The 26172-nt window shown below is 37.3% G+C and overlaps 1 protein-coding gene across 2 annotated transcripts in view; it reads right to left on the minus strand.

The window, feature by feature from the left end:
• The window catches only part of FKBP15 (FKBP prolyl isomerase family member 15), a 48777-nt gene that overhangs the window by 21828 nt on the left and 777 nt on the right, over positions 1-26172 (minus strand). For both annotated transcript variants that reach the window (XM_081150649.1, XM_081150648.1), the window contains exons 2-11: positions 19587-19702; positions 14409-14493; positions 13883-13952; positions 10855-10929; positions 10445-10543; positions 8150-8299; positions 7199-7267; positions 5387-5533; positions 2371-2498; positions 1869-1926 (exon numbers count right to left, since the gene is read on the minus strand). In XM_081150649.1, coding sequence (XP_081006775.1) covers positions 1869-1926; positions 2371-2498; positions 5387-5533; positions 7199-7267; positions 8150-8299; positions 10445-10543; positions 10855-10929; positions 13883-13952; positions 14409-14493; positions 19587-19702 — 997 coding nt within the window. The remainder of the gene's footprint in view (positions 1-1868; positions 1927-2370; positions 2499-5386; positions 5534-7198; positions 7268-8149; positions 8300-10444; positions 10544-10854; positions 10930-13882; positions 13953-14408; positions 14494-19586; positions 19703-26172) is intronic.

The raw sequence follows: 26172 nt of genomic DNA on the forward strand, positions 1-26172 counted from the left end.
TTTAACTCTGACTTGGCACTGACCATACATTACACACTAGTGCAGTCACACTGACTACACACCAGCCCCTGTGCTGGAAGCATCTATATCCATTGACTAGTTCAAAGTGCAGCCTTCAGTGGAGAGTACCTATGTCTGAGGGTGCACAAGATGATCTACTGAGCACAGAAAGAAATTATCATAACCTCTATTTTTAAATTATTTTAAAGCTACAGTGACAAGACAATAAACCTGTTTACAGGGATTGACAGTACTTTATTATATTATTTGTAAATAGACCTAGACTGGGAGCATGTGCTCATTTTTTCTTAACTGATGGCGATGCATAACCAAAGAAAGTTGGATCCATCATGGGAGGGCTCCACAAGATAGAACACTATGATATAGAGGCAAAATAAGAATGAGGAAACTTTGTATACACTGATATGGAAAGATATTGTTAAATATATTGCAATATTCAAAAGCAAGGTAGGTAATATATGTAGTACGCTATTTTTTGTGAAAGAAGGGGAGAGAAATAAAATATACATTTCTATTTGCTTGCATCTGCATAAAGAAACACTGAGAGAATATATAAGAAACCAATAAAAGCAATCTAAGGGGGGGTTAGATGGAGTAAGGAAGATGGGAGCGGGGGTGGGAGTGAGTCTTCTCAATGTATATCTTGTTATATTGTTTATCTAACTATACCATATGAATGTCATTGCCTATTCAAAACAAAAAATAAAAACTTAAATGTAAAAAAAGAGAGAGATGTTTAATTTTATGTTACGTGAATTTTGCCTCAATTTAATGAAAAACTAAAAAAGAAAAGAAAAAGGCTAGAGAGCACTAGTGTACCAGAAGTTACTAAAATTTAGAAATAGGTGACAAAAGTAGCTGTGCCTAGACAGTACAATAGAACCAATACTGGACAATTTTTTGTGGCTGTTCAAAAATTTGAAATTATAACTTGTTTTTCAATTTTCTTCTGATTCTTTCTCTTAACCTCCTGGGTTTAGGAGATTAATTTTGACACATATCACATCAATTATTTACTTAAAATTATTGCTTTGGTCTGAATATAACTAGGGTTGGAGAGAAATTACTTATCAATTTCACTCCACACAATTATCCTGTTTCCCAAAGTGGTAGGTGAAGGCCACAGGGCTTTAGGACTTGAAGTACTTTAGTTATCATCTCATCTACATGTAGCAAACTCAGATGCCATCATGAACCAGGCAGGGTAGCAGCAAACTACAGTGTACACTCTCCCAAAGACATTCAAATCCAAATTTCAGGACAACAGTGTGCTGATACTATCTTACATTTGGGGTGACACAGAGGCCCAGTGCCCTGTTCAAAGCCAACTAGCTGGTGAATTAGTGCAGAATTCCTTGGAGAGAATGAAAGTATGAAGATATGTAGTGTAATTATGGTAATATGTAGTAATTACAATAAGTTAATGTTATGAGCTTTTACAATATGCCAGACATAATACTAAAAACTCCATAGGCATTATTTCATGTAAACCTCATAAAAATCTCTTGAGAGATTACTGAAGACACACTATAAGTAGGCTCTGAGCTTAGTGTTTTACATACATATCTCCAATCCTTACAAGAACCCTATAAGGGGGCTGTGAGAATGATTTCCATTTTAATAATAAAGCTGAGGGTCAGAGAAGTTAGATGGCTTTCTCAAGGACACATGATTATAAGAATAAAGATTTGAACCCAGGTCTGTCTATGCAGATGTAAGGGGGAATGAATAAAGTAGTCACTGATTCCTAGCTACATCTACGGTTCTCAACTTTTTTTAAATCTCTACCCTACATATGAAAACTTTTCCGCAACTTGGGAGTAAGGGAGACAGATGCATATACTCACTGTATTTACTGTAAGCTGTTCACTGAGGGAGTTAGATTTGGTACGAAGAGCCGGCTCCCTGAAAACAAGTAGAACATATCCTGAGGTGAAAACAAAATCCATAATCACGATTCCAAATTATACTGATAAACAAATTATTTTTGAAAATGTTTGCCAATTTAATAGCTCTAAAACAGAATTTTAACTCTTTTGTTTGCTTAATCTCTGGAAGCTAGTGATGATGAATAATTTTTCATCCAAATGCTTATTATTTACATTCCTTCCCTTGAGTATATATTTTATAATGATACCTTTTGCCCAATTTTACTCCAGGGTTTGGCAGGTATTCTTAAATATCCGAGTTAGTGCTTTTACAGACTATGAATATTAACCTTTCGCCAGGAAAATCTGATGCAAGTGTTTTTCCCACTTTCCCCATCCCATTTTTAACAGTTACTTAAAAACTCTTAGTTTTCAACTATATCCCTATTTATAAACCCCTCTAACAAATCCAGCATCTGACCCTGACTTGGGTGGTGACACAACAGGATCAGCAGGTAGGCTGTCAGCACCAGGTATGGGAGAAGGAGCCGCAGAGTCCCGGGAGCTAACGCTGTGCCCGTCAGAGCCGGAGTCTCTGGCAAACTTCACCTAGGGAAAGAACCCACAGGTGAAACAGGTCACCAAAAAGGCAACCCCCATCCTCCTGGCATTTCACTGATTCCTCACTACATAAGTCATTCATTATCTGTTCACTGTAGGCAATCGAGAAAATGCAGACAAGGAACAGAAGGGGGGAGGGCAGAATCACTGTAATCTAACCACTAAGCAATAACATTGTTAGAAATTTAGATGTAGTAGTTCACATTTATTTTATCTGTGTATGTGCATGTATGTGTGTTTTTACAAAAATGAGACCATACTGTTTTGCAATCTGCTTTGCTCACTCACTAATATATTAGCGTATTTCCATGTTACTAAATTACTGATCTACAACATCACTTTCAACTACTGAAGAGAATGCCTAACTTAAATACTATTATCTACAAACAAAACAAAAAAAAACCTCCAAAGAATTCTGGGACGTCATAAATATTTATGCTATAACAAAATATATTTCACCAATTCCTAGATATTGGACATTCAAGTTATTTCTAATTCTATCACAAACAATACTTCTGTGAATAGCTTTATATCTACATATTTGCATATAATCTTACATATTTCCAAAGCATAAATTCCCGGAAGTTAAACTGTTGGATAAAAGGTATGCTCATTTTTAAGACTTCTGATAGATACTATTAAATTTCACACCAGCAAGGGTGAAGTACTTTACACTCTACATGCAGTGTATAAATCATCCTCAACACTCTTGTCACACTGGGCATAATCATTCCGTATCAGCCTTGTCAATTTAATAAGTATGTCAATTTATAATTACTTGATTACTGGTAAAAAACTAATTGTTTTCTTATGTTTACAAAATCCCAGTGTTGATGGATACAAATTGGTTTACCTATTACCAGCCATGATTTCCTCTAACTCAAAGGAAAATTGAGAGACTAGAACAGCTGTGGAAAAGGCAGCAAGAAGCACGTAGGTGAAAAAGGGCTGAAAGAACCCAGCAGAGACAGCACTGTCCAGTTGGGAAGGAGTCCTTCAAAAGAAAAGCATATCCTTTCTCGGCTGTAGCAGAACAATGGGCCCAACAAAGATGATCATAACACTTATGGTCATAAACATGACCAAATTTGGACCTAACAATCACAGTGTAAAGCAAAAAAGGATCTTTTTTCCCCCATGGTGGGAGGAGAGTAGTTTTAATTTAATTAAACACAATTTGTTACAAACTCCATTATAAAAATTAAACATATTCATGACAAAATTTTAAATGGTACAAAAGGCAAAACGTAAAAAAGTAAAACTTTCTGAACTCCATTCTTGAGAAAATCATGCTGAATCATTCTTTTTTTCCCCTTTCTATCATTTTACTATTTATTAGTAGTTCTAGAAAACTGTTTTCCAGAGAGAAAAATAATTAAAAGTTAAGTTGTTAACAAAGTAGGTGGACAAGTCTTCAAAATTATTACGAAATCGGTTTTCAAAGTTAAAAATCTAGTAGTTTCAATTTTGCCATAAGTCTCTATATTAAAAAAATACCTGCTGTGGAAAGAACTTATTCTGATGTTAAGATCTTTCTTGGAGTCTCAATATTTTCCCTTCATATCATAATATCTATACAGTAACCTGAAAGTAACCTCGCAGTGAAGGAACCCACCTTTATATTGTGGAAAACTTAAAAAAACACCTTTACCATAAATGTTAAACGTACTCCTTGCAATAGTCAGATATAAATAGAAGAAAACAAAACCCTACTCTTAGAAATCAGTCACCAAGTGAAAAGGACACTTTGGTGAGCAAAACAATTTATAAAATGAAACTCTGAAGCAACCAGGCTGTTATACAAGAAATTCCCCATAACCTGGAGGCTACACTCCACCATAAAGATACTAAGTGGGGGTGGTGAGAAATGAACTAAAGGATAGAAAATGTCAACCAAGAAATCGTGTATTTTATTTGGGTGAGAACCTGTGAAAGAAGTTTTAATCTTGATTAGCCGAGAGTGCATGAACTAACAAAACAGATACATAAAAAGAATAATTTCTGTTAATGCTTTCAGAAATTTTCTATGAATATATGGGCACATATGTGTCCATATATATACCTATATATGTAAACACAGATATATAGATATATATATAATATACAAAGTGGGCAAAAGTAGGCTTATAGTTGTTTGTATGGAAAAAGACATGCAGGTTACAGTAATTACAATAGCTTTATTAACTCTATCTTGCATACTCACAACTGTAAACCTATTTTTGCCTTCCCCTGTATACAGACACAAACAGATATATGTATGACTGTGTAAATATATGTATGTACATATTTATGTGCAGGCACAGGCGAACACGAACACACACACACACACACACACACACACACACACACACACACAACCATACTATCCACACTGTTTTGCAACTCCCTCCTTTGGCTTAACAATAGATTTTGGATATTCTTTAAGAGCTCCAAAAAGTCCACTCTATAAAAAAACCCCTACCTTAACCAGTCTCTTAATAATGGACACTTTGTTGTTTCCAGTTTTTTACTATTACAAATAATGTGGCAGAGGGAGGAAACTATATATCTATTTTTATATATCTATCAATATATAGATATCTTTACATACTTATGAGAATAAATTGATAGGATAAATTTGTAGGCATGGAATTACTAAGTGAAAATGTACGCACACTGGGTAGAAATCACCATTTAAGGACAAAATAAAAAGGTTAGTGTAGAAGAGAAGTAATATGCTCAGTCATATTACCTCTCCTAGCCTCTGAATAGACAGCCTGGAAGGATGTAAACCTTGGTCTTAAAAAAAAGTCTTCAGAACCTGGTTTTCAAATAGATTTACTTACTTTATTTAACTAGCAAAGAGGACATCAAGGCAGCACAGCAGTTTCACTTACCCGCCTGATCTCCACCTCGAACACCAGGACCGAGTCCACCGACTGAGCCCAGCCTATTGCCCCTTCAGAGCCAAGCGCACAGGCCGGAGGGACGACGAGCAGCCTTTTCCCTCCTTTCCTCATGCCCAGCATCCCATCTTCCCAGCCCTTCAGGGGTCAGAGATGGAGGGAAGCTCGTCAGACACAACCCCCGGAAGAAAAGTGAAGCACAGGTCATCAGCTTTCCCTCATGCACACTTTCAGGTTTGCACTTCCAGAAAGAGTTCAACTAACCCCCCACCTCCCCGCTGGTTTTAAGAATATCTAGAACACTGCTTTTAAATTTACTCATAAAAGCCAGCATATCCAGAGATGAATGAAATATACTTATCTCAGGTGATGAGAGAAATTGGGAGGAACAGAAGAATGACATTAAAAGAGAAATAAAAGCTATCACTTATTAAACACATTTTTCCAAGTACTTTGGCAAGTGCCTTACTTGCATTATGTTGTTTAATTCCCAAAATAACCTCATATGGTTGGCAGCATTATCCCCATTTTATAGATGAGAAAACCGAGGCTTTAGCGAAGTTAAATAGCCCAAGATCAGGGTTAGTAATTTGTTAAGCCACAATTCAATACCAGATCTGTCTAGTTTCAAGGGCCATGCCTAAACTGCTATGATCTGCATGAAAAAGTCTCCAAAAGATTCTGAGAAAAGGAATCATAATGCTATGGAGAAAACCTTTTTGCCCCACAGAAGAATGAGAGCTTTCCAATGCATTAATATGTCCTGACACAGCAATACCCCAATGTGTAAAATACTCTTTATGTTATAATACACTTATACACAGCTGGCAAAGGAAAATTCACAATGTGAATCCAGGTCCTCAGACTCTAATCCCAGTGCTCCTCCTGCTATGTCACAGTTGCCTCCCATAACAATTATGAAGTGCTGATTCAATGCATCCCACACAGTTAAGAATCAACCCATATAATATACTTCTAGAAGAAACAGTTTCACTTCATTCCCCATTAAGCTGTAGGAAGGATTTAATAATTTCCTGAGTGACAAGATGAAAAAGGGTAGGAATTAGAGAAAAAAAATGTACCCATCTTCAATACAGTAGTCCCCTCCCTTATCTGTGGGGGATATGATCTAAGATCCCCAGCAGATGCCTGAAACCTCAGATAGTACCAAACCCTATATATACTATGTTGTTTCCTATACATGTATACCTATGATAAAGTTTAATTTATGTATCACGCACAGTAAGAGATTAACAACAATAAATAATAAAATAGAATGCTTATAGCAATGTAATAGTTATGTGAATAGCTTTGGGGCCATTATTAAGTAAAATAAAGGTTACTTGAAAACAAGCAATACTATGACAGATGAACCAAGATGGCTACTTAGTGACTACTGGGAAAGTAGTGTTTACCGTGTGGATATGCTGGGGCAGGGATGATTCGCATCCAGGGCAGGACAGAGTGAGTTTTCATCACACTTCTCAGAACGGCAAGCAACTTAAAATTTATGAATTGTTTATTTCTGGAATTTTCCATTTAATAATTTCAGACTGTGGTTAACCATGGGAAACTGAAACCATGGAAAGCAAAACCGAGGATAAGGGGGGGACTACTGTATATTGTCTCATAGGTAAAAATCTCTCAAATGCAGATAACATAATGCATTTTCCCCCTCTTACTTTTAAACCAAGCTTTTCCAGACTCTCAGAAGATACCCAGGTTAGAAATGTCACAAATTTTAACCTAAATTAAGCCTACTGCAAGTGATACAACCACGTAAGAACACAGTTGAGCCTTTACCTTGATGACTTTTCCTGATCCTAATTTCATGCGAAGCAGCTTATCTTTGTTAGCAGTGGAGTCAAAAACCTGCAATTTGATCAAAGTAAATGATAAATGAGGTCAGCCAATTTAAAAAATAATAATAATTACAATATGCAACTTACTAAACATACCAGCACAGTATTTCTGGAATAAAGAATGTCAAATATACTGGGAAAATAGTTCTTAAGAGAGCTAAAAAGACGGGGCCACATCATGGCTAAAAGTTATCACACAGACTATCTCTGAGGCATTGATTTTCCAGGCTTAAAAACAAAGTAACTTCATCTATTAAAAAGCATTTTTCATTTATAAAGAACTTTAAAATAAATTCTCTTTGATGCTGACACCACTCCTGTCACTAACCACTAACGTCCATCCACCAATGGGGGGAAAAATTTAAGAGCTTAAATGACTTGACAAGGTTAAGTTAGGATAAAATAGGAACTTGAATCCACTTTTTTTGACTCATAGTCTAAAATTCTTTCTATCATACCATACTGCTTTTGACAGCTTAATAATATTAAAAGACAACAAGTCCAACCTATTTATAGAATCTACTATTTAAAAAAACCAGAAACAACTGGCAGGTCTAAAAGGAAGTTTTAAGACCTAATCCCCTAAGAATACATTTGAGTTTAAAACTGGTACCAGAGAATGAGACACGCACGTGAACAATTACCAAATGTAATACTTGGGAAACTGGCTTCCATTTTCTCTAAGTAGAAGCGTTACAGTGAGTGGCACTGAGTAGATTTTATACATTAGCATTTCATGTCTATGCCCCAAAAGCAATAGTAGGAATTAAAGCAAGGATCCTAAAAGATTTCTATTTGCCAACAGCAGCAATTCACTGTAATACTACCTAATGTATGAATAGCCCTCATGCTGTTTAAATTACAAAAGAACTTGCAGGGGACATTTTCTCACCTGGCCCAGAGCATGATTCTGAAAGAGCCAGCTGGTATAGGCCACTTCCAAAGAATCTCCAACTTCCACAGCAGTGCCCTCTGTTACAACGAGGTCCTGCGAAAGCACTGCATCCAGGGAAGGGGTGCTGTTGCACTTGGCAATGCACACCTGTGAGGCAAAATCAAAGCAGCATGAACTTAGTTTAAGCTCAGTAAGTACTCACTCTAGTTTTGCTAATGATCTTTTCCAAACAGTTGGTGTCCACTAACAAAACAAATGACATGTTTAGAAGTAAACCATTCCAAAGTTAGTAATATTGCCAGGAATTAAAGTGTCTAAGAGTATGGCTTTGGAGTCAGACTGAGTACAGATCTAGGTTTATTAACTGACACTTATTAACTTGTGATCTTGGTCAAATAACCTCTGTGAACCTTATTTCATAGTTTTTTTGTAAAATGAAGATTAAAAAAAACAAATGTGCATATCTCCTAGGGTAGTACAAGCAGAGTACTAGACACAGTGCTTGGGAAATAAAAGTAAGTGCACATACATGTTGGCTATTATTACCATACTGAGTTACTGCTTCAGTGTTTGGGAACGAAGGCAAGAAAGGGAGCATCAAAAAAAATTAAAATAAAGAAAGCGCTTTTAAAGACAATGTAACCACACAGACGCTTCATTTCTTTAATATGAACTTCCTCCTTTCTTTCTTTCCCTTTGATTGACATTGGCCTCATCCAGCACCCTCACACACCTACCTGCCTCCTCCGCCCTCGCTTGTGACAATGAGGTTCTGGTCAGCATTAAACAATCTTAGGAACAAAGCCTTGGATCTATTGACTACAAAGAGTTTCAATCAAACTAAAGATAACATCTAGGCCTCAGTTGTTTCAGTTCCAGACCCAGAAAAGCAGCGACATCACGGCTAGATGCAATGATTAATTACCTCCTACCCAATCAGTAGTGACCACAACCCTGACCGTGACTCTAACTCCCTTAGTCCCCTATACAACTCACCTCCTAGTAGCCATCCGAAAGCCAGTCTTTGAGCACTAGCTAACCTGTGACTCTGGACATGGTACCACTTCCTCAACTAATAAACCCTTACTTTCTTTGCTGCTATCTGTGCTATTGGGCTTTGATGCACGCAGGTGAACAGACCCCTTCAGTCTGGTAACAACAATAAGCTACAAAAAAACACATGCCCTTTACAAAACTGTGTTGCATTCCCATAATTTATATCTGCACTACGTACAGTTTTAGCCACATTATTTTAGTACATCTTAGACAAAGAAGTCAGAAACAGCTTTATGAATAAGTATTCTATAGTCAATGTGGTGGGTTTTTTTGTGGCATAGCATTTTAGTCAATGTTTTAACATAGTATACATTAGAAATCTGCTACCCATTTTCTTTAAAAAAAGTTTCATTATTGTACTCAAATAAATGCCAAGAAAAACAATGAGATGTCATTTTTTTACAAAACAAATAAAACTAAAATTATATAATATATAATTTCAAATGTTGGCACAGGTATAGTGAGAGAACTAACAGGAATGAAAAGCAGTGTATACAGAACCTAAAAATATTTGAACCCTTTGACACAATCCTTTACTTCCAAAAATCCAGCTTAAGGAAATAATCAGGGGGGAAAAAAGAACAGACTTATATACAAAAATGCTCACTATAGTATCATATATTTTGAAGACTAAAAACAATCAAAATGCTTAAAAGCAAGGGAATGACTAAATAAATTAAGGAACATTTATATTATTCAGCTTTCAAAATGTTTCCAAATAATTTTTCATGAGGTGGGTAAAGATACATTATACACTGTCAAATAAAATAAGCAATATATAAAACTCTTAAAGAAATATATCTACATATATATTATGTATAGAAAAAAATAACATGTTAATAGTGGTTATTTTGGGTAGTAGGATTATGAGTGATTCTTTGAAAATGCTTTTCTAAATTTTCTACAATGATCATGTAATAACCTTTAAAAATTCCTTGATAACACTTTTTAAGAGATAGTTTTCATTCCTTAAGATAATTTATGAAGTGGAAATGTTTTAAAGAAGTAAGTTTACATTTAACCCTTTTTCTCTTAAAGTCTCATTTTCAAGCAATTTTAATTAAGTATTCCTATTATTTCCCTGAAATACAATAAACTCAAGTGATAAATTTAGTGGGTTTTTAATGCTTGTCCACTAACAAAATAAAGCAGATTATGGGTTTTCCATCTACTTTCCCCAAGTCAAAGGAAATCCAGACTAGTGTTCGGCTTTTCACAAAAAGGTGGTATTATTACCTGTTTATTGAACTCCACAGCAGCTTTTTCTGACTCAAACATGATGGACCAGTTTTGTCTCTGGTCATCATAAAAGGTGCTATAGTTATTGGGCCGAACCTGCGGAAAGGAAAAATGTTGGCACAAGTCAACTACATAAAGCACAGCAGATGAATCTGACTGCCTAAACTCAAGACTGAAGGGACATGGACCCAAAGAGAGATATTAGGGAACTCTCTTCTTCCCTCCCACCTCCATATATCATCCCTCAGTCCGCATTCTCAGAAGGCAGCCAAGAGACCTTTCCAAAATATCCAGTCTGACATCCAGGGCTGAAGTAGTAGATCTGATTCCCACCAGGTATGCACAGACCAGTTTCTTCTATAAACCTATCCCAAGGGAGTTAATGATTCTAATATGGGAAGTCTTACCATTAGCTCAAAGTTCAGATGAATCCTGGCAACAGTAACTGGCTGTTGTTGACTGATATAAAGAAGAATTCTATACTGTACTCAAGCAAAGATGAGTAGAAAGAGGACGAGAGAACAGAAGTTAAAAGACAATACAAAAATCAGCAGTAAGATGTCAGGGGTTGTGTTTCATACAGGCATAAAACTCAAAGCTCAGCTAATCCTTTAAAGCTTGGATTTTAAATTATATCTTCTCACTACCCATTTTAATCTTTTCATTTTGGGCTTACTCTTTAACTATAATTAGCAATGTCTTTATTTTGTTGGTGTTTTCATTTGTAGGAGGGATGACTAAGAGATAAACAAATGGCCAACAGGTACATGAAAAGAGGCTTAATGTCATCAGTCATTAGGGAAATGCAAATTAAACCACAATAACATACCACTTCACACCTACTAAGTAGCTATAAAAAAAACAAAAAAATAATGAAGTGTTGGTAAGGTAGTGAAGAAATTGGAACCTATATACTGCTTATAGGAATGTAAAAAGGTACAGCTACTGTGGAAACAGTCTGGCAGTTCCTCAAAAAGCTAAATATAGAATTAGCTTAAGACACAGCAATTTCACTCCTAGTATATACCAAAAAAACTGAAAACAGGCAATCAAACATATACTTGTATATCAATGTTCACTACACCATTATTTATAATAGCCAAGAGGTGGAAACAACCAAGTGTCCATCAACTGATGAATGGATAAACAAAAGATGTTATATACATGCAATGAAATATTATTCAGCCATAAAAAAGAATGAAGTTCTGATACATGCTACAACATGGATTAATCTTGAAAACATTATGCTAAGTGAAATAAGCCAGACACAAAAGAACAAATATTATATGATTCCACTTATGTGAAATATCTAGACTAGGCAAATTCATAGACACAGGAAGTAGATTAAGGTTACCAGGGGTAAGGGAAGGAGGAATGGGGAGTTACTGCTTCATGATTATAGATTTTCTGTTTGCAGCTATGAAAAAGGATAGTGGTAATGGTTGCTCAACATTGTGAATGTAACTAATGTCACTAAATTATACACTTAAATGATTAAAATGGCAAATTTTATGTTTCATATATATTTACAATACACACACATACAAACTACATACAAACACATACATAAAACCACAGTTAGACAAATGACTAAAATTCAGCTCCAGAAGGGAGGATGAGACAATGAGGGCTCACATACAATCTTGCACCAGAAAGGTCTTTCCTTACCCTATGCTAGGAGACAGTGAAGGCTCATCACCTCAATGCAAACCAGTTACAGACTGAGCTGGTCAGGGAAGGATCACAGATTTATTAAGAGTCACTCCACTTCTGGGCTGTCCCTGTTCTCAAGCATTGTCTTCCTAGGCTTTGACTGAAGGCCTGGAAGGTCTGACTTCTCAGTCCTGAGCGTTCCGCCTGTCAGCAGCTCTGGGTTCTTCAGCCTCCTCCCCATGCTTGTTACAGGTTCCAGTCTTATAACTGGACTTAATCTCCTATGCACCACAACATTGCAGAAGTTTCCCTTGGCCTTTCTGGCACGGCCCCTGGACTTCCTCACCATCCCAGAACTCAGCAGTGTCCTGGGGGGAAAAACCAATCTTGCGTTTGGAGCTCCTCTAGTTTTTGCCCGTGTCTCTTGGCCCCAGCAGTCTCAGTGCTTGGGCCATACCTGATGTTTAGTCTACTCTTAAGCATCAGCCAAAGTCTCAAGGGAAGGAAACACCTCATTAGCTCTTCCCTCTCTGAAATTTTGTTTACCTAGTTCTCATCGTTTCCACAGCTCTCCAATGAATTTTAAAATGTAGTTTTAGCAATTTATCTCCTTTTTTATCATTGTTACAGCAGAACTGTTATCTGCCAAAACCTCCTACATCCTATTTGGTAGTGAAGGGCGGTAAAGTACCAATATCAGATTTTTATGATCCAAATGGCAACCCCTAACAAATTAATAGATCTAAATTATAATCACTGATGCCTGTTAACATAACGAAATGAGGGACAGCCAGACTTTATTTACTTCCAGATGGGAAAATGAAACAGATTTAAGGGACACAGTAACCAACAGCAATATATGGACCTTATTAGATACTGATTAAAACAAACTGTAAAAAACAAAAAGAAAAGAAAATCAGGGAAATTTGAACATTAGCTGGTAGTAAATGACATCAAAGAATTATTCTGGGGTTTTTTTAGGTGTAATAATGGCATAACAGAAGACTGGCTAGGTTTAAGGTGAAACAAGATTAATGATGGTTAGGGCCTAGTAATGGGTATCTAGGGGTTCATTTGTCTCATCCCACTATTTTTATGTTTCCAAACTTCCATAATTAAGTTGTTTGTTTTAATACAAATGAGTGTTGTCTATTATATAAGTTACCCTAAAAAGGTCATTTTATTTCTGTGTCTCAGAGTCTCTGAGGAGTATGGAATCCATGCTCTCTGGATCTCTGAAATTCTTTAATTTCTTATGCTTATTTCAACAATGTTCAAAACCTTCTGGAGCAGAATTTGAAGCTAGATATAACGCACACAAGTCAGTCAGTCTTAGGGCTTCTAGCCCTATCTTTTTTCCAACCCAAACCAGTATTTTACTGTGTGACCAGTTGTCCATCTCATCAAATTTTCAAAGGATAAACACTGGTCATTAATGCAGGTACAAAGACGTGTTGCTCTAAGTAGTACACCAAGTGTTGTTCAGCACCCAACAAAAGGATGTCGTTGGTAAAAGGTTTACTCTAAAACTCTAAATTCTTAATCCAGGTCCATATCACAAAAATTAAACTTAAAGATTTTGAGTGGCTGGATTTGTTTTAATGTTCAATGGTAAGCAAAATGCGACTATAAATGTTATTATATACGTAAAATTAAAAATTCACATTCAACAGTCATTCTAATTCTCTGATACATGAGACACTAGGCAAGCCCAGAGGGAACCCAGCTCATGAGTATGATTTGGGGCACTTGATTATACATGAGATGTGGGGGCAATCTCACCTCTCTGGCCGTATGATTTCCCAGGACTGCAGCACCAAATTTGCCCTGCTTTACATATTGACCATTTGAGCTACAGAAGCAAACACAACAACAACAACAGGTATTAATACTTCCTTAAACTAAGCAGAACCAGCTTTCTTTTCTGCCACATAAAGTGGGAAATCTAGTCATTCAGCCTCTAGAAAGGAATAAAGGTGAGCAGTTCATAAATTTAAAGCTCTTATGCAACTTCTTTACTCTTTAAATATCTACTATTTATATCTCAGTAGAGTATCTTTCTTTGAGCACTTGGAAAGGCAGTTGTTGAGCTACATGCACTTCAGAGAAAGAGAAGACAAGATAATGGCTCTTCGAAGTTTTACGAGAAATTGGAAAACTGAAAAGTTAAAAAGCATTATCGATACTTTTTCTATGGAAAGGCTGAGTGGCCATTTTGCAATGAACAGAGGCTTACTGAGAACAGACAGGAGTTTAATGCCGCCCCCCCGCCCCCAACCTCAGAAAGCATTCCTTCTCAGCTACTTACTATCTATATGCATGGACTGCTGTTGCAACCAATACTGTAGAAGTCCCTGCTGAGGTGGGCGCTGTTTTTGGTGTGGCCTGATTTCCTGAAGATGAGGAAGAAAACGAAGTCGTCTGTTACTCATTTCTTGCATAAAACTGATTTTTTAACCATTAAAGTTTATTCAAATTCTCCTTTATGCCTTATAGTGTTAAAATGCTTATTTGACCAATATCCACATAAAGCAGACCTATGATTTCATCTGGGGATGAGGAAACTGAGGCTCTACGCACCCCAGGGTTTTACTCAATGATAGTAGCAAGTCTAGGACTAGAGCCTAGGACTCCGACTCCATCCAAACAAGTCTTTGGACTGGACAAGAAACATTACTTAGAAAACAAGGTCATAGTCCATCTACTTTCTTTTCCCCTTTCAATATTTGGACAGCTATAATAAATAAAAATAAAGTTATTTCCCCTTCTCTTACTTCTGGAGTAGAAATTTTATGATATTCAGGTCACAGCCGTTACTTACCTTTCACAGTGGTTACAGAATAACTCTAGTGTTTTAAAACAATATATTCAGCCTGGCTGGCATGGCTCAGCAGTTGACCATCAACCTATGATCCAGGAGATTGAGGTTTGATTCCTGGTCAGGGCACATGCCAGGGTTGCAGGCTCGATTCCCAGTATGGGGCGTGCAGGAGGCAGCCAATCAATGACTCTCATCTTTGATGTTTCTCTCTCTCTCTCCCCCTTCCTCTCTCTGAAATCAATAAAAATATATTTTGAACACACACACACACACACCCCCAAAAAACCAGTATATTTAGAGTAAATTGCATATGTACACTTACCACATTCATGTGTAGATGGAACAGTAGTGAGAACATTAGAATGGACATAGCAACCAAAAACTTATTTTCAAAAGCATCCTTGTTTGATTTAGTTTTACTTTGTGTTGATAAAAATAAGACAACAGGCCCCAAATAAAGTCACTTATGCTAAGTTCCACATCACCACACTGAGACTTAATTATAATTAAAGTTTTGGCTCTCTCAGAAATGAAGTTTAAACCGGTCAATCAGGAACTGCCCGATCAGCACTAGTTAGGTAATCTGCCTAACAGACCTGGCCCTCATCCCCTAAAGGAAAGTTATCTTGCCATACCCAACCTGCTTTTTCACCCCATATAACTTCTTTGTTGCTGCTCCCTTCTGCTTATAAAAGTCTTTCATTTTGTACAACTTCTTGGAGATCTTTTCAGTTCACTAGACTGGATACTGCCAGGTCCAGGAACTGCTGAATAAAGCCAGTAAGATCTTTTAAAATTTACTCAATTAAATTGTTTTTAAATTTTGTATTGACGCTTTTTTTTTCCTGATTGTAGAGTACATGTACATTGTAGAAAACTTAATAAATACAGAAACACACAAAGAAAATAAAAATGGCCTGTAATCTCACCACCCAAAAATAAATGCTAATAATTGGATGTATTTATTCCTAGTCCTTTGTCTATACACATAAACTCTGCAGCATTATCTTTTTTGAACAAAATTCATGATGTAATTTGACAACTTCCTTTTCTCAGTTAGTATAGGTATTTCCTTTTATTCTTCAAAACAGTGTCAAAAACAGACAAAATAGTCCTAAAAATGTTTTTTAGTGGATATACTAAATACTATATTAAGACTCTACCAACATGTATCCAATTTCCTATTGTTTGACATTTCTTTGAGCTGTTGCCAATTTTTCTCTATTATAATGTTATGGTAAACATCCTTAAAATATACATTTTTATGTGTACCTCTAATTACTTTCCTAAAAGAAATTTCTAAAAATGGAACTGTGAGGTGAAGGAGTGTAAAAAACTTTAAGATTTTGTTACATCCTGCCCAAAAGCCCTTGAGAAATGCCATACCAGTTTACATTCCCACCAGCAGTATGAGTCTGCCAGCTTTGCATCCCTGCTAATAAGAGGAAATTATCTTTTAAAATCATTACCAATGGGAAGGAGGCAGTAGGGAAAGGGAAACGCCATCTCACTGTTGCTTTCATTTGCATTTATTGATTACAGGAAGCTGAAATTTAACATTTTCTATAGATTTATACTATTTGCTTTGTCTTGTTTTGATGAACTATTCATTCATGTTGTTTGCTTATTTTCCTAGTCCGGTGTTCATATTTTCCTTAGTATTTAGTAAAAACCTGTACCCAGTTTGTTAATCCAATCAGCACTTTCCAGCTATATGTAATACTATAATAAAACTTTTCTCCTGATAAGCAGTGTATGACAGGAAAAAAGTAACTAAGGCCAGCGTTAGGTAATTAGGACAAGTCTGAAACACTGCGAAAAACTGTCTCCCTGAGGTCGGCCCAGCATCCTCCTTCTGCAGGGTTTAACCTCTCCCAGTACACTCTTATCTCCCTATCTCATGTCCTGGAAATGAAAGGTTGCGGATTTGCTGGAGGGGTAAATGAGTCAGGTGCTCACAATCATATGATCTTCTCTTTGGCTTTGCATTTCTTCCTCTCCAAAATCAGCACTGCACAGATTCTTGAGTTCCCAACTCACAAGGATTTTTTTTAATAGTACATAGTTTCAAATCTTTTTTTTTTCTTTTGAGCAAAGTTTTTTTGTTTTTAGTGTCTGTTCTTTTCTCCCCACTATTTGGGAATGAATATATATTTATTTTACACCATATGTTGAATCTTTGTTAGTGTCAATATTTGTCACTTTCTTTTGAAGCCTCCTAATTTTTTACTTTAAAAAGTCCCTCCTGTTAACCTTCTATTTCTCTTGAGGCATAATCTGTTAACTTGCATTTATGTTCTCATCTCATGTCTTATGTTATTTTCTTAACGTTAACTAAGTGGTTGTAGCTTTGATCTGCTCGGTAAGAAACATTCTCACAGAAGAGAGCTCTCACTGTCTGTAGAGATGTTATTCTGTTCTTTGCTCTCTTTGTTCTTATAATAATTTTGCATGGAGTTTGACTGACACTCTTCCATTGCTCATTTTTATGTGAAATTTGTTTTCTGAACTCTTAGGAGGTTCAGGGTGGCTTTCCTAACTTCACAGAGCTCCCACTTCTGTTCTTTTCGTATAAAGTTAAATTCAAAAATAGGGTGGCTTCCTCCCGAGACTTCCTGACTCTGTCTCTATCCTTACTCTTACCTGGATCTTCTCTCCTTCCCTTCTAATATCGCTATTCTCCCTAATTTTAATTCCATCCCCAGAAGATTCTTCTCAGTGTGGGGACCTGTCCTGGAAGGTCAGCATAGCGGGTGAGTTTCACAAGTTCACAGAAGCAAGAGTGCTCCAGTTCTTTTAGTCCCAATCATCAACCCCTGTACTTACCCACAAGTAGAGTGGGCAAAACACTCTCCAGTTTTAGCTTGGCCTACCCTATTTTCCATGGACATCTACCAGCTATTTTGGGGTTCTCCCATTCTCAGACTCAGATATTCTCCCACTGCATCCCTGTTTGCTCCCATGCAAATGCTGATACCATGCAAGCCTTGTGGTTGTTAGTGGTCTGTTCATACCTGCTTACATGTGGGGGTTCACGAGGATACCTCTTCAATTGGTTTTGTTGTAAATGTTACCCATAGGTTTGTATTTTATATCTAGCTGCTCTGTCTTTATATTGAAATCTGAAGAGATTCAAGAACTATGCTATAGCCATCTTCCCCACAAAGACTTCTTATATAAATAGCCCTCAAACAGAAGGGTCTCCTATATTGCTACTTTGCTTTTTATTTGTAAATGCCTATATAAGATTGTATAGGTTATTTTTAAGTTCAAATGCCTCTATAATTATTCTCTGAAAATATAATTAACTCATAGTTGTTGTTTCCTGATTTTAAAAAAATCACGTTACTTCACTAGCTGGGGCCTCAGAAGAACACAGCTGATGAAGAGATGTGCCAGAGGAAAGGTAAAGGCACAGCCTACTAAGAATCTGCCAGGTTAGGGGTGGGAGAATAGGACCAACAATCCACAGCAAAGCTGCCAAAGTGACAGGTAAGATTTAGAGTAGAGGTCAGCAAGCATTTTCTGTAAAGGGCCAACAGTAAATATCTTACAATTTCATGGGCCATTTGGTAAACGCACATACTATTCAACTCTAAATAGCTTAATAACACCCTCAGTGTTGTGGCTAGCATGTAAAAGGCCGGCAATACTTTCATCTTTATTCAACAAACATTGAACTTCATGTCCCTCACCATCTGTTCAGAGCTGGTAGCTCAGGGCTGTTTCTATCAATCCCTTACTCCTCTTCAGGTTCTTACACAAGACAACGAGTGTAGGAGGCAAGAAAACCTTTGAAGTGAATCAGATCAGGGTTCAAACTTCAGTTCTGTCACTTACTGCTATATAACCTTGATCAAGTCCCTAAACCTCTCTGAGAGTCTAAAATGGTAGTAGTCTCACCTATTTCACAGAATTGTGAGAATTAAATAAGAAAATCTGAACTTGCTGGTGTGGCTCAATTTGTTGGAGCATCATCCCATACACCAAGAGGTATCGGGTTTGATTACCTGTCAGGGCACATATCCAGGTTGCAGGTTCAATCCCCAGTTGGGGTGCATACGGAAGGCAACCAGTCGATGTTCCTCTCTCCCTCTCTCTCTCCTCCCCCTTCCCTGGTCTCTGAAATCAATAGGTACGTATCCTCGAGTGAGGGTTAAAAAAAAAAAAATCTATGTAAAGCACCTGAGACCAGACACATAGCATGCATTTTAGAAATATTAGTCCCCTTCCCTTCTTTCATCAACAAATGTTCACTCGATTTTCTTTTGTGTCCATCATGATGAAAGGTACAGGATCCCCTGTACCTGCACTGAGTGGCACTGTCTAGCTGGGAAAAATTCAGTCACCATACATCTAACCCAGCAAGGTGAAAGAAGTGAAAAGCAGCTCTTCCTTCTCACCAAACACTGCACAATACCTACTTAGAAGACCCTCAGCAGAGTTTTTGAAAGTGGTGTCCACATGGGGCAGAAAAGCTTACCTGCGACCTTCCTTCATCAGTTTCTAACAAAGGGCACATTATCAAGCCGCCAGAATTCATATCTCAGAGCTTAGAGAGGCAGGCAGACTGACCAAGGATGAATAACCTGGCATATCACTTTTGGAAGGCTGTTTATCCTTTCAACTAACTTGATAGGGGCCAATCCTAACCTCTTAACTTACCTGTTACTGTTGTTCCCTGGCTTTTCTTAGGCTGCTTTGGGGCTGTGTACTGGAAGAATTCATTTCCATGGTCAGCAGTTGTCTGATCTCGTCCAAAGAGAGAGGCCAATCTGGCACTGTCAGTAGAAAATGAAAATGACATTTCATTTGACATATCTCAAACCTAGCATCATTATAAATGCTGCTCACCTCCAACCTTGAATATATACCTCCTTGACTGTATATCCCACCATTCAATACTAGAAGTGAAAGCTAAGTGACTTTGAAATCAAGACTGTATTTCTGATTGGAACAGCATCAGATGACCTTATTCGTCCATTAAGACTTTAGTCAAGGCGTTTCTTCTTTCTGGACCTCAGTTCCACATCTATAAATTGAGGTGATTGGTCCAGATGCTCTCTATGGTCTCTTCAAACTGTAAATTCTTGCCTTTAGCAAGTCACAGTTTCCTACTTTTTACTAGTTTGGGAATAAAGTAAATTGAAATAAAACTGTCCTATGAAGTTACACTATCAAACATGGTCCCATCTACCATTTCGCCTAACAGGCAGAACCATTCCTTCATCATCGCTTGCAGTGACTCTTATGCCCCAAGCATTCCGCTGAAACTGCTCTTGCTAAAGGTCACCAACAACCTTAGTTACTAAACATAATTTACTAGTCTTTATCTAATTTGGCCTTCATGCTGACTTTTTACACTGTCAACTATTTTGTTCTTCAAACAAAATCTTCCCTTGACTTGTGTGGGGATACCTGTGGGTTGGGAAGAGGGACTAGCCCAAATAAGACCTCAATATGTGCTCAAGGGATCCCTTTCTTGTCTTCCCATCTCTCTGGGTATTCATTTAACTTCTTGGACTCTTCCTTCTCTGCTCAACCTTTAAATGTCCATGCCCCCAAGATTTTATACTCTCTTTGCCGTGGCAAGGTAATTTATTTACCTTGGTATCAAGCGCTATCCAAATGCTGATAATGCTCAAATCTGTATCCTCAGCCCAGAATTTGTTCCTGAGTGCTAGACAACACAGATATCCCACAGGCAACACAAGTGCAACATTACATGTCCAAACCAGAACTCACATCTTCCAATCCCAACTGCCCAGCAAAATCTGTGCTTCCTCTCTTGATGAGTGACATTTTGTGTCCGTGTCACCAAGACTGCCTCCAGGTTCAGTGATTTACTATAAGGACTCCTAGACTCAGCGTATAGTTGTACTCATGGCTAAGATCTATTACAGTAAAAGGATACACAGCAATATCAGCAAAAGGAAAAGGCTTACTGGGGCAAAGTCCAGAGGAAACTAGAAGCAAGCTTCCAAGAGTCCTCTCCCAGTGGAGTGACACAGGACATGTTTAAATCCCCCAGCAATGAGTTGTACCAACATGTGTGAAGTGTGGTCTACCAGGGAAGCTCATTAGAGACTTAATTCCCCAGGCTTTGAGTCTCTGGGGGCTGATAAACAGAAACCCTCTAGCATGTACCAAAATTCTAGAATTCTAGAAGGAAGCCAAGGTTCATGAATCATATTGTTTGTACAAACAGTTTAGACAAGTGAGCCACTCCTATCATTTATGAAAAGCCTTATATCAGGGTGAGGAACTGTTTACCAATAAAATTCCTAGATGTCAGCCAAGTGCGAACCTTGTAAGTAGGACTTTCTAAGGATAACAATTTCAGGTCTACTATTTTTGTCTAGCTGGGAAAAATTCACTGTCACCATATATCTAATCCAGCAAGGTGAAAGAAGTGAAAAGTAGCAATTCCTTCTCACCAAAACACTAGACAGTACCTTCGCAGAGGGCGCTGGGCAGTTTTTGAGAGTGGTGTTCACATGGGGCAGAAGAGCTTACCTTAGGCTTTCCTTCATCAGTTTCCAGCAAAGGGCACACTACTACTCATTTCTGCAAACACCCACAACCAAACTGAAATCTGGGGATCATCCTTGACTCTTTTACCCCTGGTGTTCATAACCAATTCCTGAGTCCACTTAATTTTACTTGCTAAACATTTCTTGAACCCATTCACTTCTCCCCATCCTCACTGCCACTTCAGGCCACCATCACACCTACCTAGCTAGAATTACTACAACCACCTCCTTACTCATCTCCCTGCCTTGGGCTTGCCTGCTTCTTATACATTCTCTCCATTGCATCCACAGTAATCTTTTGAAAAAACAAATTTGACCAAGTCTCTTTCCTCCTTAAAACCCTCAAGGACACCTTAATATTACCAAAAACCCAAACTCCACAAGACAGCTTTACAAGGCCCTTCAAGACTTAACCTTTCCATTTCCCCCCATCTTCCTATCTGGCCATTTCTCCAATCCAATTGTGTTCAACAGTCACACCGAGGAACTTTTAGTTCCTTAAATAAGGCAAGATCTTTCTGATCTCCCGCCTTTGAACATGCTGTTCCTTCTGCCTAAAACATTTTTCCTGTTCCTCCTTTCCCCCGGAAGCTGCCCCAATCTCTAAGTTTAGGTTAGATTATCTTCCTAGGAGCTCCTATAGTACTTTATACATTCAAGAAATATGTGTCAGACACAGTGCTGAGTGCTGGGTATACATTGGTGACCAAAACTGGATTCTATCTTCAAGGAGCTTATACACTCTCAACAGGGAAATCAGATATTACATAATATTTAATTTCAAACTATAAGATATACAATATCTTATAACAGATATATATAATAGATATATAGTATCTGTTATACAGAAGCGTTATATGGAATTATACTCCCCAGAGACGAAAAAAATTTATTCAATCATTTATCATATAACATGGTAACTATTTATTATAATCACCACTTGACTGTATATTTTGCCTAGGGTCTGGTATGTAAGAGGCTCAATAAATGAACTCAAAGTGTAGACTAGCTCTGAGCTCCTCTTCTCCAAAGGCATCCTTAGTTTAGGTGAAGTAAATATTAAAACTTTCCAACAAATGTTTTGGCCTTTTTTCCAATAATTTTAATGTATAATATATACCAGCAATTTACAGAATGAATATAATATGATTTGAAGCCATTACCTTGTTTTCTCAAGGTAGTGCACTATTAGTTTCCTTTCAGTTTCCTGTAAGTGGGGCCAACAATGCCTACTTAAAAGGACTAAGAGATTTAAAGGAGATTGTGAGTGTAGAGAGTAGTGCTAATGTAAATAAGACATCAACAAATACCAATAAAACTTAGAAGAGACCAAGAATTTCTCCTTTTATCCAAGGCCATCTGGGCAGATTCCTTAAAAGAATATGGTTCTGAAAGAGCTGGGCAGTGCCTTTAACATAGCAGGAAACTTACGAAGTTTAGATCCTAGTTACGATGTAATAGCTTATACACAGGTACTTGATAAGAAATGAATGTCCTTGTTAGCGTCAGTAAACTACAGGTATTGGATTTGCTATTTTAATTTTGCAGGTATATTTTTTTCAAGGGAAAAACAAGTGTCATAGGTAAACAATATTTTCACAGAGGTTCTAAAGGCTAGCCAATTAATAACTGCAAAATCAATCCTAAAGCCAAGTCAACCCAATTATCTTTCAGGTTAATTCTATTTTCTATTAATATTTTAAAATAAACACCTGCCCAGCCGGGCATGGCTCAGTGGTTGAGAGTTGACCTAGGATCCAGGCGATCAGGGTTCAATTCCCGGTGAGGGCACATGCCTGGTTGTGGGCTTGATCAATGACTCTCTCATCATTGATGTTTCTATCTCTCTCTCTCCCTCTCCTTTCCTCTCTCTGAAATCAATAAAGATATATTTTAAAAATAAATAAATAAATAAATAAATAAATAAACATCTTATAAATTACTATATTTTTCTACTTCTAAAGTGTTCTCAAATGTACACATCTTAGCAAGAATGGGCTTGCTAACTCTGGACTTGAGTCTCTACATTTATAATTCATGGGGAAGTCATTACAGCATTAATTACATTTTTCAAAACTATGTTGTTATTGACTTTTTAGAGAGAGAGGAAGGGAGATAGAGAGGGAGAGAGATATAGAAACATCGACATCAACATCAATCGGCTCCTGCACACCCCACACCAGGGACTGAGCTCAGAAACCAGCATGTGCCCTGACCAGACTGGAACCGGGACTTCCTGGTGCATAGGTTGATGCTCAACAGCTGAGCCACACTGGCGGGGCTTAATTACATTTTAAAAAGAAATGTTAGCCAATGTACTTAATTACCAAAGTCTTTATCTAACCTTAGTTTTATACTCCTTTTCTCATCAAAATAAGTAATACATGCATTTACGCTACATTAATATATTTTAATAAACAGAGTTCTTTTTGTAGTTAAAGTACTTCTTTGCTCTTTTACTTTTTAGCTGGGTGGCCTTGGGCAATTTACCTCTCTGATCCTTAATTTCCTATTTGTAAAATGGGTATAACGGTAAAAACTACCTCATAGAGTTATAGGGAGAAGTAAATATGATAATGTATATGTATTACTTAGAAGGATGTACAGTGCCTGGCACTAAGTATGCCATATATTATTTTATATATACATCTGCACACATCCAATTACCTTAAAATGTCTATTCAATTCAGATATCCCGGTAGAAAAGAAAGAATGCTCAATCAATGCACAAACTGACCTGTAACTATAAGCTGATATTAACAAGAATACAAAACTTCAGAACTTGGAAAGGTCTCAAATAATCTGGGAAAAACCCTATTATTTGACCAAATGAGGTATGGAGAGCCAAGGATGAGAAGTGACTTGTCCAAAGTAACACTCCTAACCAGGGCAGAATCAACATTAGAATCTAGGCTTTTCTTTGTCTTTTATGTAACTTAAAAATAATTTTTGATGATCAGCTCCAGGCTTATCTTTTTCTACCTTTATACTGGTGATTTAGCATTACTATGCTAATCAGATTTGCCTTCATGTACCTTTTATATACTCCAAAACACAAGTATATACATAGCTGGCCCTTAAAATGCTTTGTGATTATTAATACTGGATTGATTTTACTCTATTACTTAATTGGAAGTTTCTTAGGGGCAGGAACTTTGCCTTATTCCTGTCTGTATTAGCTGAAGCCAAGTACCATATACTTAGCAGGCATTTACATATTTCTTTATTTCAAAGTCATAATAATGGGGAAAGGGCTAAAACCAAAAAAAAAAGGAGAAGGAAAAAAACCACCAACAAACTTTCTGATTACTACTTCTAAGTTAACCATGGACTTTAAGAGGCCTGGAAACCTGGAACACAGATTTTCAGTCATCTAAGAGAGCCATCCTAGGCACTAATACTCCCTTTTCTATTAGGCTTGAATATTCTAAATGGAATCAAGTAAGTCATATACTTAAGTCAAGATACTTAAAAATTAATAAGCAAGCATATTTACAGTAAATTCGTTCTAAAACGGGAAGCGAAAAGCAGCAGCAGTGCTCACTGTCACATGTTCTACTTCCTTAGAGGAACCAAAGAAGGAATAGGTCAATCAAAAAATATTGTTGAAACTTTCTATATCCTCAGTCTTAAATCTGATTTGGCTTTCCTGGTTATTACTGGGAACAAAAAATAAGGTATCTGTATAACTTTGTTAACTAAGCCTTTTACCATTCAGTGAGCTGTTGTCTATGTTTAAGAGCACAGTCATATGCCTAGAATTAAAGCATTTCAGGTCTTATGAGCCTGCTCAGGAAAGCAGCATAGCTGAGCCACCAAGAACTTATCTCAGGCCAGGAGTCTGGAAAAGAGCACATGACTGTTCTTTTTCACCCTGTAATTTTCAGTCAGCAGTGGACCGCTTGTTGCATGAAAGTTGAAAGCCCTAACATTCATTTACAGACATCCCCAAATACTTTCACCTAAGGAAGAATGTGAATTTAAAGTATATCTTGTAAACTTTCACAAGGCACAGCCATATACAAAACAGGTTTGTATGAAAAAAACATTAATTCAAAAGGCTTACTACACAGTCAACAGCAGCAGGCTGGATTGTGTGGACATTTGAGTGAATGTTCTGGGTGGAATAGGGAAAAAAATGAACCAAAGCACAGCTTAACTCTAAAATAACTGAGCAACTGAAAGAACCCAAAGTGGAACTAACCGAAAAAAGGCCATCTAAAGTGGGTAGGTAGAGGACTTAAGGATAGGTAACACAGAGTTAGTCACAGTGTAAGTCAAAAGAAAGCCAGTGTCATTTTATGTATTGAATCTCCACCGGGACTGGAAGCAACTTGAGGGCAGGCACAGCAGCTTAATCATCTGTGCAACCTCTTAGCATTTAGTAGAATGAGGAGTATATGTTGGTGTATTCATCATTCTTCAACATATTCTTAAATTTGTTTTAAAATGTTCAAAGAAAGGCTCTGCAAGGATCAGAATTTGGCACCTCACAAGTTTGAAGGGAGTCAAGCTGTCTACTGACACAAGGGAAATGGTGAAACTGAATTCTGGAAGAGACAAAGAGCTGCCCTTGAAGAACTAACTGTACCCCAGGCCAGTATGTACAATGACTGGGGGCAGGGGATAGTGACCACAGTCTCTTAGATTGGTTTTAAGCTTTAGAGTGCAATTTCACAACTATTATTCATTCAACAGGCACTTCCTGAGCACTCACT

The sequence above is a fragment of the Miniopterus schreibersii genome (assembly GCF_964146895.1).
Source record: "Miniopterus schreibersii genome assembly, chromosome: 11".
NCBI classification, from domain to species: Eukaryota; Metazoa; Chordata; class Mammalia; order Chiroptera; family Miniopteridae; genus Miniopterus; species Miniopterus schreibersii.